General features: G+C 44.6%; 1 protein-coding gene and 1 pseudogene across 1 annotated transcript in view; both read left to right on the forward strand.

The window, feature by feature from the left end:
* The first annotated feature begins 771 nt into the window (after positions 1-771).
* On the forward strand, positions 772-2,499 carry LOC147463936 (uncharacterized; annotated as a pseudogene).
* A 739-nt stretch (positions 2,500-3,238) lies between these two features.
* Positions 3,239-16,296, forward strand: part of LOC147463937 (spindle pole body-associated protein) — a 70,769-nt gene continuing 57,711 nt past the window's right edge. Inside the window, exon 1 of the mRNA XM_086529770.1 lies at positions 3,239-3,605. Within this exon, the coding sequence (XP_086385896.1) occupies positions 3,304-3,605 (302 nt within the window). The 5' untranslated portion in view covers positions 3,239-3,303. The remainder of the gene's footprint in view (positions 3,606-16,296) is intronic.

Consider the following 16,296-nt stretch of genomic DNA (forward strand, 5'->3'; position numbering starts at 1 on the left):
AAGCTTTAATGGAGAGCTCATCACCTACTCCAAGCTTGTGAGATAGAAGCCTACATCAACACTCTCTTGGCATGTGGATGCAAATTCAACCAAGAGCCAAGCTTCAATGCATGCTCATCTCCTCTACCAAGCTAATTACTAAGCTAAGCTATGCTAATATGAGTGATTATGTGAGGAGATGTACATCTTTCTCGTAAGATACTCCTTCTTCCTCTCAATCTACTCTCATACCCTGCTAGCTCTCACCATCTTCGAAGGTGTGTGAGGTCTTGGGTCTGAGAACGGGGATAATTAAAGTTGTGTTTGTTAAGTGTTTTGCTTAGTGCATGAAGCTTTCATCTTCATTGCACTAGCTAGTCTTGAAGGAACACAAAGAATTGTATTGTACAATGTCTCTCTTGATGGGAGAAACCATAATACAAAGCCTTTTGGAGGGGGGACCGGCTCCATGCAAATCCGGTCCTCAACTGTTGTCATTAGCTTAATTTCTCTCTCTTTTGAAAGTATTGTTGATGCTATCTAACTAGGTGTTATGCTTTTTGTTGCTCTCTCCACCCAAGCACTCTTGTAATTCTCATTAGGAATCTATTCTAATGAAATGCCCACTATGTTCATGCTAATTTCCGCTACACATAAGTTATTAGGCCATTAAATGTTACAAATGGTATATCGAACTGCTCTTTGTAAGCTTTCGTTGTTGCCGTGTGTGTGTACGTTTACATGTCGTAGTTCAGTGGGTTGTATCTTTAGGATTGTTGTGAAATGGGAAGGATGAAGAATCTTGCGAGGTCAGGAGATGTACAACCCTCTAGTTAAAAGAGATCTCGAGGGAGGCCTAGGCTCTCGGAAGAAGAGAGAATGGCGCGTACCGAAGGCAGCAAACCCAGGAAGATGCTCGAGTTGAGCATAACGGTGTGTACAGGGGGTAGTGATGTGGATGTTGCTATTTTTCCAAGGTTGAAAGCCTTTGTGGAGGAGGAGGCAGTCGCTGGCATGTGCTCGATCGAGCGTGGTGGCACCGTCTTCCACCTCCACTTTCAGATGGTTGTTCGGATCATGGCGACTTCGATTATTGCAGTAAGCAAGAAAATAAAGCAGTACCTAAGATGGGATATTCATAGTCCCATCGGAGCGAATATTCTCTGTCGTGCCCTCAAGCAAAAGAACATGCACACCTTTCATGGTATGCTGGGGTATTGTATGAAAGATATGGATCAACCACATTATCAGAACTTCTCGCATAATGTAACAGTTGATGACATCAACAAAGGAATTGAACTATACACACAGTATGGTGCAGATGAGTTAAAAAATAGAGTCTGTCTAACGCATGCGAATATTTTTTATCGTGCACTTATGTATTGGAAATTCCACTTGAGGCACCAAATTGCTAACAACTTTTTATCAACGTTGCACCATATGCTAAAGTCTGGCAAGTACTATCCGTCTTCCTCGTGGATAACACCTTTTCACGGCCGTGGAATGCCGTTGAAAAAGATCAAAGCATTATGGCAAACCATGATTTTCCCTTCTTCTACAACATATCAAGATGTGATTGATATTTTTGTTCTTGACGAGGCTTACACGAACGCAAAACCTCGCATCGATTGGTTCCTGAGAAGATGGCAAGAAACCCATAGGTAGATTGATCTGTTCTCGTTAACATTAGTTGTGTTGTAATGATGAATGTGACTGCTAACTTTGTTAATGATTTGCAACCTGTTGTCAGCGATGAAGGGAAAACTGCAGTTGTCTATCGGACAGATGCTCATGAAGGACTAGTCGGCAATCCTTCAACTTTTAAAGGGAAAGAGAAAGTTGTTGTGTTGGACAGTGAGGAGGAAGAGGACACATCTCTTCGCGCAGATGCTTGCGAGGGATTCATCGCAACTGTTCAACTGTAAAAGGCAAAGAAAAAATAGTTGTGCTGGATAGTGAGGACGAAGAGGATGCAGCTCTCGGCGCAGAGTTCATCCCACTCCTCACTAGACGCGGAGTCACTACTATTGCTAGCTAAAATGATGTATATAACATATTAGAATCGCTTCCCCGACAGCTACTGTTGTTGCATTTTCCTCTAAAACATTTCTTCATTTTTTGCAGGGTCGATGGAGCAGTCTAGCCCTCGGGATAGTGCAGACACACATGCACCGGAGCCACCAACATTGGAGGATGATGGAACACTCGACAGACTGCATGATGTGCTCCTACAAATGTGGCGGCGGCTGTGTGGAGACACTCCCGAAGACTCGACTACTCTCTGCACTTTCATTCATAATTCTGTAGATAACTTAAAAAATATGATTAGCGAGAACGAAGTGAATGTAACAGACGTACAAATTTCCCAATTGCAAGAGCAGATACAATGCTTGCGCACTGAGGTCACATCATTGAAGGTGCAGCTTAACAGGCTCAATGCAATTGTAACCAGATTAAATAATGTTACCAATAAATTTTACCGTTGACACTCTTTGCAGCTGTGTTTGTCGCAACTTGTAATCTTCTACTCTGCTCTTGTTTCATTCAACACTCTGTGTTTGCGATGCTTTCCGAAGATGGTCTATGGCGTGGGTTATTTCTTACCAATAAATTAATGGATATGTCTTCCGTTATGAACCACTTTTCCTGGTTGTGCTTTTTCCTTGTGGGTGTCCGATACACATGGAAACCGCCTCTTACTTCGCTTTTACCCTCGAATACGTTTCACTTTATGTAGATGCCAAGGCATCTTCGAAGTAATGAATTTCTTTTCTACTCTCCCAGTAGGTAGCCAAAACGAGTTTTTTGCAAACCATTAATTAATTAGTTTGGGGGGGGGGGGTGGGGGGGGAAAGAAAGGAAAAGGGAAGGCTGGGGAAAAAAAGCGAAAGGAGAAAGGGGGGGGGGGGGGAAAGAAAGGAAAAGGGAAGGCTGGGGAAAAAAAGCGAAAGGAGAAAGGGGGGGGGGGGGGGGGGTAGGGTAAGGTAGGGTAGGTGGGGGGGCGGGGGCGTAATTTGTTTTTTTTAGTGCTTAAGGGAGCCCTAAGGGCAGCCAAGGCGAATAGCCTAGTGGTTAAGCTTGTCTTTTCAGTGTCTACGGGCTGAGGTCAAATCCTAAGGATTAATGGTGCTTTTGAAGCTAATTCAAGATGTTAGAAGCATCTTGGGAAGATACTATGTATTGAAAATTGAAAGTAGAGCAAGTAGTAGGTTGCCATGATAAAGAAAATTCTACTGGGAGGTTGTCTACTCTCTCTCCCAGTAGTATCAGTGAGAGAAAATTCTTAAGAAAGAAAATTCTTTAATAAAAGTACCATCATCAGTCATGGCGACCTCGAGTCATGCAGTGGATGTGTTTTCAAGTAAACCTCTAGCATTTGTTTCGCGGAAGGCGTGCTCGCTTACAGTGCCCATTTCATTGTCTTCTTCATTCTTGCCGTGCAGCAGCAGCTGCAGAAGAAGAAGAGGGAATGTGAATGCTAGTAGCAGGCCGCACATCACCCCTTTCGCCTCGCCATCCCCTCCTCCCAACTTGGACGATGATGGAACCACTGTACAGGATATGGAGGTTTTTCTAAACGAACTCTCCTTGGAATACGAGAGTGTTTGGGACACGAAGCCTGTGTGGTATGAATTCTGGGCTTTTTTTTTCATAATTATCACTACCATTGCAAATTGCTTCATTCACGCACAACCGAAAGCGCATTTGGAATGCCCTACCTACACTTTCAATCACTAGACCTTCAGTTGAAAATTCAGAGGAGACAACCCGAGACGTGGCGGCTTGGCAAAGACCAAGTGCCTGCTTGGAAAAGACCACGTACCTGCTTGCTTTGTGGTGTCCATGAGTGATCTTGCATGGCCTTCATTGATGGATGAAGTCTTTTTTATGCTTCATGTTTGTTGGCCAGGCTTGAATCACGCATGGGTGAGCAGAAGCCTCTAGGAGGCTAGGGTGTGGAAGTCTATGGTCTATAAGAGCTTATCTTGCCGAAATGACACGGTTTTGAATGTTTTATTCAAAACGCCATGAGCGAGGAGCCTCCAAGGGGCTAGGGTGTGTGAGGCTGTCATCTATGAGAGGTTGTGTCAAAATTTATATATCAATTGCTATGTATACATAGTTCCCTTCGTGTTCTCTTTCACAATATTACCTTATTATCTTTCAATAGATCAAATGCAATTTTTTTTTTTTGTCTTTGAGAAGATGCTTGGAGAGTATGATGAAGATGGAATAGATCCTTAATGAGTGTTTTAAGAAGAGAGAGCGAATGGTTGGAATTGAGTGCATTGTCTAGGTTGTTTTGAGCACTTCGCTCTTGAGACTTGTTGGTTTCTTAGGCATCTTGTCCTTGTTTCCTTGAGTGTCTTGCTGTTGAGCCTTCTTGAGAGAGTCCAAAAATTTCTATGATCTGCACTTGTTGTGTCACAAGTTGGTGATATGGCATGCCCAATTGGAAGGAACTTGCCGAGAGGACAGGGGGTTAGAGTGTAAAAACTCAGAGGCATCGAACCGGGAATATGGGTCGAGGGTCCCAAGGGGTTAGGGATTAGAATCCTAACCCCCTACCAACTTATGAGCACGGGCTGAGGGGCCTAAAACGCTGATTTTCATAAATTGCACTGGCTGGCTCTTACAAGCACTCCAAGCGAGAACTTAATAGCAACACACGAACAAAAACTGCAAAATCACTTAACTTGACGAGAGAGAGAGAGAGAAAGGGAGAGTCAACACAGCACGGCGGAGTTCCGAGCCAAGACATACTGGCCCCAAAGACTGGCGCCCCTTTCGGTATTTCTTTATTATTATGCTCGCAAAGTACACAATGCAAAAATCGGAATTTTTGTACAGTCTATCACGTCAGCGATGGTACAACCTTGCCACGTCATCAGTCAGCACGTTTTACGGCTCAGAGATTAAGCTTTCTTTTAGAGTTTTAGGCACCCTCGGCCGGTGCTTCATAAGTTGGGTGGGACTAGGATTTTAGGAATCCCTCATTCTTTTCAGTTTAGGCTCCTCAGGTTTAGAACTTCCTCTGCTCTTCGGGTTCAATAGAAATCCCTCATTCTTTTCAGTTTAGGCCCCTTGTCTATTCTTTCTAGGTTTAGAACTTCCTCTGTTCTTTGGCCATTTCTTTCTAGTTGGGCACGCCACGTCATCACTTTGTGATATTTCCCCCTCTTGAAAAAATTGTGATCGCCCTTGATTAAGCCTGCAAAATAGCTTAGGACAAAAACTTCCTTCAGTAGACATTGACTCTATGTATTCATGTCCTCCAATCAAGCACTTCTACAAAGACATCAGTCACATTTGTTGAGGGTCTCAGATACAAATCATGATCATTGTATGTATTTAGCAATCACATCCAGACTGCACTGATCTTTTCATGGATGTCATGATCTATCAAAAATATTGCTACTATGAGATTCATATATTTTCTTTTCACATTTTAATCAAGCATACTATCACCATATACATGTGGTAGTGATGTGTGTGAACACACTTAGGACCGCCGGGGCATTTTTACCCTCACTAGGAGGTTTTTTGCCCCGTGCATTGTATATACGCCCATCATTCTAGGGCTATCTATCTTTCCATTGCACACGAAGTAATATACTCTCTGTTGTGTGCCTTGAACTTCCTTCGTCTTCTCCAAGCTGTGTGTTTTCCTGCAACCCTAATTCCAACATTGGTATCAGAGTAGGTTGTGTCCTCCCGAGCTTAGTCGCCAGCAGCTCGAGCACACGCCTCCTCACTTTCTCCGATTTCTATGACCTTTGCATTCGTAGGTCAACGAAAATTTCGGGAAGGCTCAAAGAGCTCAGTCTGCTCAGATTTCTGATTCGGGCTCATTTCGGCCTTCGTTTTCACTACATGCATTACTGCACAGGCTATTTCGTCATTTTGTGCAGAATTTCTGTCAGTGCCCGTTTTTTGCATAGCAGGTCCCTTACAGTCTTCTACGGTTTGTGCTATATAGCACATGTTGTTCCTGCTTCGTTTCTCCTCTTTTCAGGCAGTTTTCACATCAGGTGCATCTTTTAATATGGCTGACAACAACACATGTGTTAAAGATGTTTGTTGGTGAGGATAGTGTCACAAACTGGTGGCGTGGCGTGCCACAACACACACACATACACTCTTTGCTGATGATGACATGGCTGTTCCATACTCGTACACACATCCATGACTTCAGAATGGTCATCACTCAAAGCGGAATGGATACTTCGCTTGGAGGTGATGAGCATGAGAGAGGCGAAGAAGAATTCTCCCCACCAGGAGGTTTTTCCGACCCTCCCCCTTCCCCATCTACGTCAAAGATTGCGCTAACTCCTATGGAGGAGTTGGACCAAGCAAGAGAAGCAGACAGAAAGGCCTACGAAGAAGAAATGGCAGCCATAGAGCGTCAGTACAACTTGGAAGAAAAAGAAAGTCAAGCAAGATTTGATCGCGAGACCAAAGCAAGAATGCAAGAGATGTTGCGATTCTTTTCTCAAATGTAGGCATAGATGCAACAGGATCGGGAAAAGAAGACTCTCTCAGTCTCTTCTTCTCCAAAGCATGACACACAGGATTTGCATGATTGTGAGAAGCATGATGATTTGAATGACAATGATTTGCATGATGATAAGCATGGTGTTTTGAATGATAATGATGAGCATGATGATTTGGATGACACTGATAAGCATGATGATTTGCATGATCAAGATGTGATTTCTCACAAGCATGATGAGTTGCATGAAGATGATGTGATTGTTCACAAGGATGATGAGTTAGTTGATGCTTTTTCTAGCGAAGCTAACCTCGTTGTAGATTTGACCAATCACGAAGAACCAATCTTGGCTTTCGAGTCGAGGTTCAAAGAACCCCCACAGGACGATTCGATTATTCAGGAAGAACCGATCTTGGCTCTTGAGCCTAGGTCCAAAGAACCCTCACAGGAAGTATTATGTGTTCGCATGATTAGTCAGCACGCATTGATCGAGTGTTTCATTTGTGATCGTTTCCTGTATTTTAGTAAGCGTCTTTATGTGATCCCTTTTACTAGGCATGACATATTGTACGTTGAGCACGTTTCACTCATGAATGAGCACGAATGTATGCGGATTGTTCCTGAAAAGCTGAAAAGTATGTATGTAAGGAAGTCACATTCCATGTCTCTTCCTTGGCATGACACAGTTGTAGAAAGAGCACATAAAAGTAAAAGCACGAAGCATGAGCATTTCCGTTGTGAATTGGTAAAGTTGATTGCTCTAGATCATAAGAGAAAGATTCGATCTCATTGTTTGCGTGTATGTGGTGAACGGTTTAGCACTCTGTCTATTGGTTCATCTACATTGCATGCATAGTCTTTGAGGAAGACAAGATTTTTTCCATTCACTTTACATGGAATGGATATGTTCATGTTTTTGTGTTGGGAATTTTCAGCCATGGAGATTCTTGAAGAAGAAAGAAGCCGGACTCTAGACGAAGTTGAAGCATCGAAGGAGCCACAGAAGACTCTTGCTTTCGACGTGGCCCAAAGAAGCAAGTGTTGCAGACCTTTATGAAGTTCAAGTACCGCATGACCCACACATCAGAGTGGGCCGGCGAAGAGTCCCTTCTAGGATTCCGGATGCTATTGGCGATCTCCCTCGACGCCATACAGTTCGGTACTAGTACCTCACTTTGAAAAGGAGGGGATGTCACGTGACACATCCTACCTTATGTGTCCGTGGACAAGCTACAACACGACAAGTGTTCAGTCAGTCCAGTCAGTCTAGATTTAGAAGTGATCTGGTACTTTTGTGAGTCTATTCGTAGACCGTGCATGCCTAGTCACTAGTGTAGATGCATATCCTCTGGTTGCACACAGCATGATCATCAGTATTCCCTTCAGAATCCATCAGATTCCATCAGGGGAATTTTCCAGTGCATTTAGCCTAATTTACCTATTTTTGGCATTTTTCACTTATTAATTTAAGTGACTTTCCAACAAAAGTAGGTAGGGTAATTTTGCTAAGTTTGTATATAAGCAAACTAGAGCTAGCACTATTTGGCAGAAGAGGCAGCAGGAGCTCCACGCTCGACAGGCAACTTCTCAGCAGACACCCCCTCCCCCCCCCCAAAGGAGACCTAGCGTTTTGCAGATCCAGCATCACCTAGCGTTTCATCACAAGATCAGCCAGCGTTTTGCCTTTGCGGATCCCGGCAACAGTAGCACCTCAGATCAGCCTAGTGTTTTTGCAATTGCAGAGCCACGGCGACAGAAGCACAGATTTTCAGCCCTAGCGTTTTTGCATCTGCTACACATCCTAGCGTTTTGCAATTTCATTGCGACGCAAAAGTCAAGAACCATTAGCGTTTTCAGTTTTCAGCAGTTAGCACCTGTAGATCAAGTCCCGAACCTCGCAGATCTCACCTTCCCGCAGCAGTTCCTTGCCGTACTGTCAGTTTTCGCCTGGTTTACAGTTTCAGCCCAGAAAACGCAGATTTCAGCATCTGCGTTTTCAGCGCGTCGTCGTCGCATCGTCGTCATCGACATAGAGTCAGAATTCAGCAGATAGAAGATTAGCAGTTTTTAGCCCATAGCGTTTTTGGACAGCAGTAGAAAGATTGCAGATTTCAGCCCTTAGGTCGACTTTGTCGTCACCGTCGACATAGCCTAGACTTGCATCAGTTTCATGCATACCATTTGTACCAGATTGTGCAATCATAAGTAGACCACTATCGCCGACGAGAGTGGGGCCTTCGGAGGAGGGTTTTACGTCTCTGGTGGCATACCTCTCTTCTCTCTCTATCTCTCAGTCTCATACACTTGCACGCACAGTGTCCATTCACTTTGTTGTGATCGTAGCATTCTCTCATGAAGAACGGAAGGCTCTCCCTTCCATAAGAACAAAAGGAACCTTGAGCACAGTTCGGAGCACTCATCTTGAGCAAAGCGCAAACAATCATTCTGTTGCACCTTACAAACCGTCTTTGCTGCCGCCATTGCCCCCACCTCCACCACCACCACCCACCACCGCCACCATGCTACAATGGTTGGAGCCCATATGGATACCCTTATTATCCATACCTGGGATATGCGCCTAACCAACCCAAAGATTTCAAAGATGGCGGCACGATAGTCAAATTTTTCACATTTTCCGGGGTGAAAGATCGCAAGAAAGCATTGCAGTTCCTACAACAATTCGACGCATCTATGCTTTAGGGAACTATACAGAAGAATCCAAGATTTCTCGAGCAGCAGGAGTTGTTAAAGATAATGCTATGCAATGGTGGAGTTCAATCGCGACGCAACCGCATGCTCCAAGGACCTGGCAAGCTTTCAAGACAGTTTTTGCACGTAGTTACATGACCTCTATGTTTGAAGTCCGGATTTTGGCAAAGTGGGGCAACTTGAAAATGCTTGTCACCGAAACCATGGACGAATATAACCAAAGGTTTCTCGACGTGTATCTTCTGGTGTCCTTCTTTAGATCTGTTCCCTTGGAGGCCCAATGCGAGCGATATACCATTGGACTACCATCACCATTGCAAGAATATTGTCTATCCAAGCAGGTCTCCACCATGCAAGAACTTATGGACCATGCCGCGGTCGGCTACAAACTGATGAAGGGAAAGCTAGAGTTTACCACAGAAGAATCTCCGGCCACTAACCACAACTCTCGGCAACAATGAACAAATTCTCGAGAGTCTCGTGAAAAATCAACCGCAAAGGCCTCGTTTGACGCCTCAACAACGAGACACCTTACTACAAGAATGCCAATGCTTTGGATGCTTTCAAATAGGGCATAATCATTCTAATTGTCCCAAACGCAGTGATAGACCAGAAGAGCCGACGCCCGCACCAACGGTCGACAGAACCCCAGCGCCACCTCCTGCTAAGAGAGCTAGACCCGCTATTGGACTAGGTCCTGATATTTATGGCATACGCCTTGAGAGTACAAATGAATTGTGTCGAGCATATGGCAAAGTCAATAGCTTCAAAGCCCTTATTTTCTTTGACCCCGGAGCTACAGAGAACTTCATCCATCAAGAATTCTTAAAGCAGATGCACTTTGATTATGATCGAGAGGGTTGAGAAATTGAAGCTGAGCTAGCCACAGGGCAAACTTAGAAAGTAGTACCGCTCATTGGTGCTCTTCCAGTGACTTTTCAAGATTATCATGGAAAAGCTGACTTCCACATCATGAAGTTCGGCAATTGCGACGTTCTCTTGGGCATGCCTTGGCACGACAAGAATGATGTCATGAACCGAACCATCACCGTGATGTAGAAGGACAAGCCAGTCGTCTGAACAAAACCTCGAATAAACTCTCTCTACTTGTTTTTCTTTATGGCTAGAAAGTATTGTTTGTTAAAATATGTTTGAAATGGATGGTATCTGTTTTGAACTTGTTTTGGTGCCGATTTAAATTGTTTGACTCTGGTTTTAATGCTGGTTTCAATGATTGGTGATTTTACTCCCGGGTGGAGTAGTGAGAAATGATGATTGAAAAGTATCGTTTTTACTCATGGCCTGGACCCTTGTGGTTATTTTATGGGGAGAGTATTGTTATTGTGACTCCCGGCCCGGACCTCGATGGTTATGCGGGAGGAGTATTAAGAAGTCTGAGCAGTGGTTACTCTCAGTACCTCCAAACAACGTAGGCTGCGGTCTGGGGGGCATTTGGTTGTAAAAGGTCTCTATATCTCCCGGCTCGGACCTTTTTAGGTTATGTGAGAGGAGTGATGAGGGAGTCGTTGAATATCTCCCAGCCCGGACTGTTATGTCCCGCTCACAGGAGAGGAGATCTAGCCCAGATGCCGTCGGGATGGCCGTCCAGTGTCCGGGCGGACGTAGTGTGAACATGGCTAGTGTGGCCGGCCATTATTATAAAAGGGAGGCCAAGGCCTCATTTACAGTTATCGACCCCCACTGGCAGAGTGCCAGTGGTGAGCCCGTGAGGCTAGGAGTGCGCGAGGTCACCTCGAGGAGGTGAGGCCGGGTGGTATGGGACGCTCGGTCTTACAGTTGCACGTCTACATCCTCGGACGTTGGCCCCAGCACGGGGGAACTGCCGTATGGTGGCTATGGTTGGGTGGTTCGTCCGACGCGTATTTGTAGGCGGTCTGTGTAGCCGGGAGATCTTTTCTCCTTGTTCGTTTCATGGTATCAGAGCCGGCTTGGCTGCACGAGGGACTGTGTGCACACCTACGGATAGGTTCGAGTCGGATAATCTTTATTTCATGCAATTTTTGATGATATAATTGTTTAATTGATTATTTTCTTCTCATGAGTATGTTTGCAGGCGTAAATCAATACTATGCTGCTGATTTTTGATAAAAATCAGCAAATTGGCAGGTGAAACTATTGAAAATTGGAGGATTACTTATTGATTTTACTGGTTTTTGATGAAATCGGTAAATTACTCATTAAGTGGCTGATTTTAGATTAAAATTCAGCATGTAGTATCCTCTTTAAACTCTCTCCGTAATCTCCTTCTCCTCTGTGCGAAGAGAGAGAGAGAGAGAGAGAGAGAGAGAGAGAGAGAGAGAGAGAGAGAGGGGATACCTCTCTCTGTAAGCACAAAGTGGATTCGTTTGTGAGTAAGCGAAAGACCTGCTGCAGAGGAAGAGCCAGCGTGGAGGTTCGTTTTTCCAGCGTGTGTGCTTGGTTAGCAGTTCATCGCATGTACAGCATACGCGGGTACGAGCAAGTTTTTTTTTTCCCCAACTCTACACGCGTGCGCTTGCTCTCCACCTCCACGCGGCCTCTGTACGGCAGCCCAACGCTGGATTTCTATTAGCCTTCGCTGGAGACCTTGCGTTGGTTTATTTTACGTTGCTGATTGAGTTAGCGCTGGATTTTTAAAAGAAGGGGGAGACACCCTTATTTTAAGTCATGGCCAGGCCCTTTTAAATTTGGACCTTTTTTTTTATAAATAGGTCTGAAACCTGTACTTCACTAAAAAACTCACTTAGAGACATTTGCAGAGCTTACAGAGAATTCATTTCTCAAGTCTTCTACTTCTCTCTCGCGCTTCCTCTCTCTCACCTGCCCGTGCTCTCGCGCTCCCGCCATCACCTGCTCGCCTTCAGACGCTCACGTCGATGCGTGGAGCTCCTCGTACTTCAACTTTTCGCGACCGAAAAGTGGAGAAAAGGCCCGGTTTCACGTGAAACTTCCAGTTTTTCACGCACTTCGCCATGGATTCCTCCAGCTCAGATGTGCAGCCTGACGACGCGCTAGGTAATATCCAAATTCCATTCACGCATGCTCTTTACACATGGATTACAAGTACTCTCCAGAGTTTCGACCAGCGTGCTATTGCTCTGGAAAACGCGAATGTTCAGACGAACCTTCGCTTGGCCTCTCTCGAAGGGGTCGTGCAGGGGCTCAGTTCCAGACTCTCTACTCTCGAAAATATGGCTCAGTCGACGATTGCGCGTATTTCCGCGGACGAAACCCATCTCCAGCAATTGCGGACGCAGATTGCTGCTTTTGGGCATTCACTCACAGGGTGGTCCGACTGCCACGATTCCGTACAAAACTACAACTTTCTCAGGGGAAGAGTGTACGGAACTGGCCATAAATAATTGGCTGCACCAGTGGACCATATACTTTGATCTCCATGGGGAGCATGATGAACGGAGGATTCAGACGATTCCTCTCTATCTGTGCAGTAAGGCGCTTACCTGGTGGCGCGACATGACAGAGAAGCCTATGACGTGGGTTTACTTTTGTGTGAAATTCAAGAGGGATTTCGCCAAAATAGACCCTTTGAAAGCTTATGCCAAACTGTAGAGTCTTTCGATGAAAACTTTGTCTTTTGATAAGTATACGACAGCTTTCAAAGAGGCGCTCACCTTCTGCAAGGTGGATTCTACGCACGTTGTGCACATGTATCTGCTAGGATTGCATGAGGATTACCGTTGGGCCTTAATTAAGGATAAAGCCCCGACTGACGTCGAGGATGCAGTGGCAAAGGCGAGGACGTTTCATTTGATAAATGGAGCAAACTATGAGAAGAAAAGAACTGCAGACCATCAATCCAGTGAGGGTGCTTCGAGGAAGCGACCCCGATTCCAGCATAAGTCCAAATCACCGCCGAGATCTTCTCAGGAGAAGAAGAAAGCCAGAAATGCTTCAGTTGCTGATGCAATGAAGAAGGGGGCTTGTTTCGGATGTGGCCAGACAGGTCACCAAATCAAGGATTGCCCCAAGAGGAAGAAGACACGAAACCGCAAGGTCGTCCTTCGGTTCAGATTCACGAGATCTCAGGTAACTCTGATGTTGTTCAAGTTGAAATCCATTATTTAGCGCACAGTTTATGCACTAATTGTACTTTTAGCACCAAAGTGTTTGATAAGCACGATCTTCTCCGTTTCCTCGAGAAGATCAATGGTCACAACGTGACCGTTCTCCTTGATAATGGAAGCTCACACAATTTTGTGGATGCAAAATTGGTGCAGAAACTGAGCCTGCGGACGCGGGACAGTGACCGTGAGTATCGCGTGAAGATGGCTCGTGATGTGGATACGGATGTATGGAATCGGATTGTTCCAGACTTGTCGCTTGAGCTGGCTGATTACAAAGAGAACCTGGATTTCCACATCATGCGCTTGGACAGAGCAGATGTTATTTTAGGAATTCCATGGTTTTATGATAAACAAGACTCATTGTATATAGACTATGTACATCACTCTCTTGTTTTTGTTAAGCAGAACATGCCTCATGTATCTGTGTCGCTTTGTAATCAGAAGTTTGTTAATAATAGTTTTGCAATACCAGTTGTTACTGCTTTGGAAATGTATAAAGAAATAAAGTCTTATGATGTTGACTTTTATCAATGTGTACCATCTACTTGGTTTGATTCATTAGTATTGGTACTTCTGTCATTGAATTTCGTAAAAATGTTGTAACAGACTTGGACACTCCAAGGCAATAATCAATCCCGACAGCACCAAATAACCGCTTCAAACAATTCACAGATCACAATAGATTTGCATTGGCCCGGCGGAGTTCCGTGCCTAGAGATATTGGCCGCAAAGACTGGCACCCCTTTCGGTATTTCTTTTTGTATTAATCAGTTCAAAGTACAAGAGAGTGGGTCGGGTTTCACTCTCAGACTCTGCGTCCAGATGCTCTGAGAAGTGAGGCCCTCACCACTAATTTAAAGGTTATGAGGGATGCCCAAAAGCAGAGCCCCAAAAGCTTCAAATCAAAAGCAACTGTTCTCTCTCTCTCACAGAGAGTCAAAACTTGAAAGCAAAAGCATTCTCTCTCTCTTTCTCATTGCGTAGAGAAAAAGCAAGATTCGCGTCGCTCATCATTTATTTAAAAAAAAAAAAAAAGCCTCCGCGATTTTCAAAAATTAGTGTTTTTGGTAGAAATTAGGGTTTGCAGGAATTTTTAGGTTTCTGGCAGAAATTAGGGTTTCTGCTGTCCGCCACATCATCACTTTGTGACATACCCCCCTCTTGAAAGCATTGTAATCGACCGCGATTACGCTTGCAAAACTGACAAAAGCCATAAACCGTCTTAGCAGACACTGACTGTTAGTACCTACGTACTAGGAACACACATCTAGCACATGTACAAAATCGACAGTCACATCACACGACATCACCAGACATCACAGGACATCACATGACATTCAACATTCATTCGGATCTTAGAGCATGATTTATCGGCAATGTAGCTAGCAATCACATCTAGGTCCAATCGGGACGTCATCGATGTCCGATTGACTAATCCCTATTGCAACCATGTCTATTCGAGATCAAGTAGACCAAAATGTTGCAGTCATTTCGTCTATCAATTCTTACACTCACAAGAAGTCAAGAACAAATCAGTATCATTATCAGGAATTCCATTTCATAAAGTCATACAGCAGAATACTGTCAGCTCTCAGTATCCCTGAAGCTCAAAGAGACATCAGTGACTCTAGCATCTAAATAAGGGCATCCTTTGACAAAGGAGTGGAGTGACTTCCCTCTTGTGCATCCCACTGCACCAGATCTCCAGCCAAGCTGAATTCTGGGTTCCGTTTGGAGTAGACTATGCTAAACCAAAACATCGAGGTAAAGTTTCACAATCCGAGGAGTATCTGCTAGGTCCTCCTCCTCCATCCACTTCGCATCAAATGTAGGAAAGTTCTTGAAGTTAACCAAGAACCGCCTTCAGACTTTACCTTTCTTCGTATCGTATGTGCCAAAATCTGTTCAGGAACAAGGATCTCCTTGTTTTCTTCCACTTCGGGTTGCTCATCAAGCTCCCCATCATCAGACACATCACCCTTAACAGGTTTCAAGAGACTCACATGCAATGCATTGTGAATCCTCCAAGTATCTGGCAGTTTCAATCGGAAGGAGACATCATTTATCTTTTCAGTGTTCTGGAAAGGTCCGTAGTATCGCATACTAAGCTTTGAAAAAAAAGCCTCTCCTTTCCCTTTTTCTTTCGTAGGCGTGCCTTCTCAAAACGTAAGAGCGCCCAATCATCCTCCTTCAATTTCAAATCGTGACGATGGCGATCCACTGCCTTTTTCTGTCGTTCTTGAGACTCTTGCAAAGTCTCGCGAACCTTGGCAAAAGCCGTATCCAAATCTCGCGAATATTCATCCGCTTCAAATATCTAATCTTTCGTGCTCAGGAAGGATGAACCTTTGCAACGCTTTCAACAATCTCACATGGCGTCTTCCCCCTCGAAGAGTGTATCGTGTTATTGTAGGCAAATTCCACCAAAGGTAAGTTCTTTTCCCATTGAGTCTTCTGATCCGAGATACAAGACTTCAATAAATCTAAAATCACTGAATTGGCAATCTCAAATTGCCCGTCAGTCTGCAAGTGGAACGATGACGAGAATTGCAACTGCGTGCCAATGTTCTCCCAAATTACCTACCAAAACAAACTCATAAATCTGGGGTCTCTGTCTGAGACAATCGTCTCAGACGTGCCATGTAATCGGAAAATCATCGTGATCATTCTGTGTTCCCGGGAGATAAAAAATGAAATCCATTTCAATACTTTTCTAGGGGTAGGTGGGTATGGGTAAAGGCTTTAACAATCCCTGTGCCTTATGCCTGTCAAAATTGACCTTCTGGCGTACTAAGCAACTGCGCACAAACTCTTCCACATCTTTTTTGAGTCTCGGCCCAAAAGAAGTATCTCTCTACCCCCTTCATGGTGGTAGCAATGCCGCAGTGACCCGTAGAAGGTGGACAGTGGCATTCAGTCATAACCTTTGCCCTCAACGGTTGTGTAACGCACAACAGTCTTTTTTCATCAAGTGGCCTTCCTGAAGGGAGTATCCAGCTACTGTCTCCCCATCCCGTATCCGTGTGAAAA

This window comes from Adiantum capillus-veneris, chromosome 2, assembly GCF_014529385.1.
Source record: "Adiantum capillus-veneris isolate H3 chromosome 2, ASM1452938v2, whole genome shotgun sequence".
Taxonomy (NCBI): Eukaryota; Viridiplantae; Streptophyta; class Polypodiopsida; order Polypodiales; family Pteridaceae; genus Adiantum; species Adiantum capillus-veneris.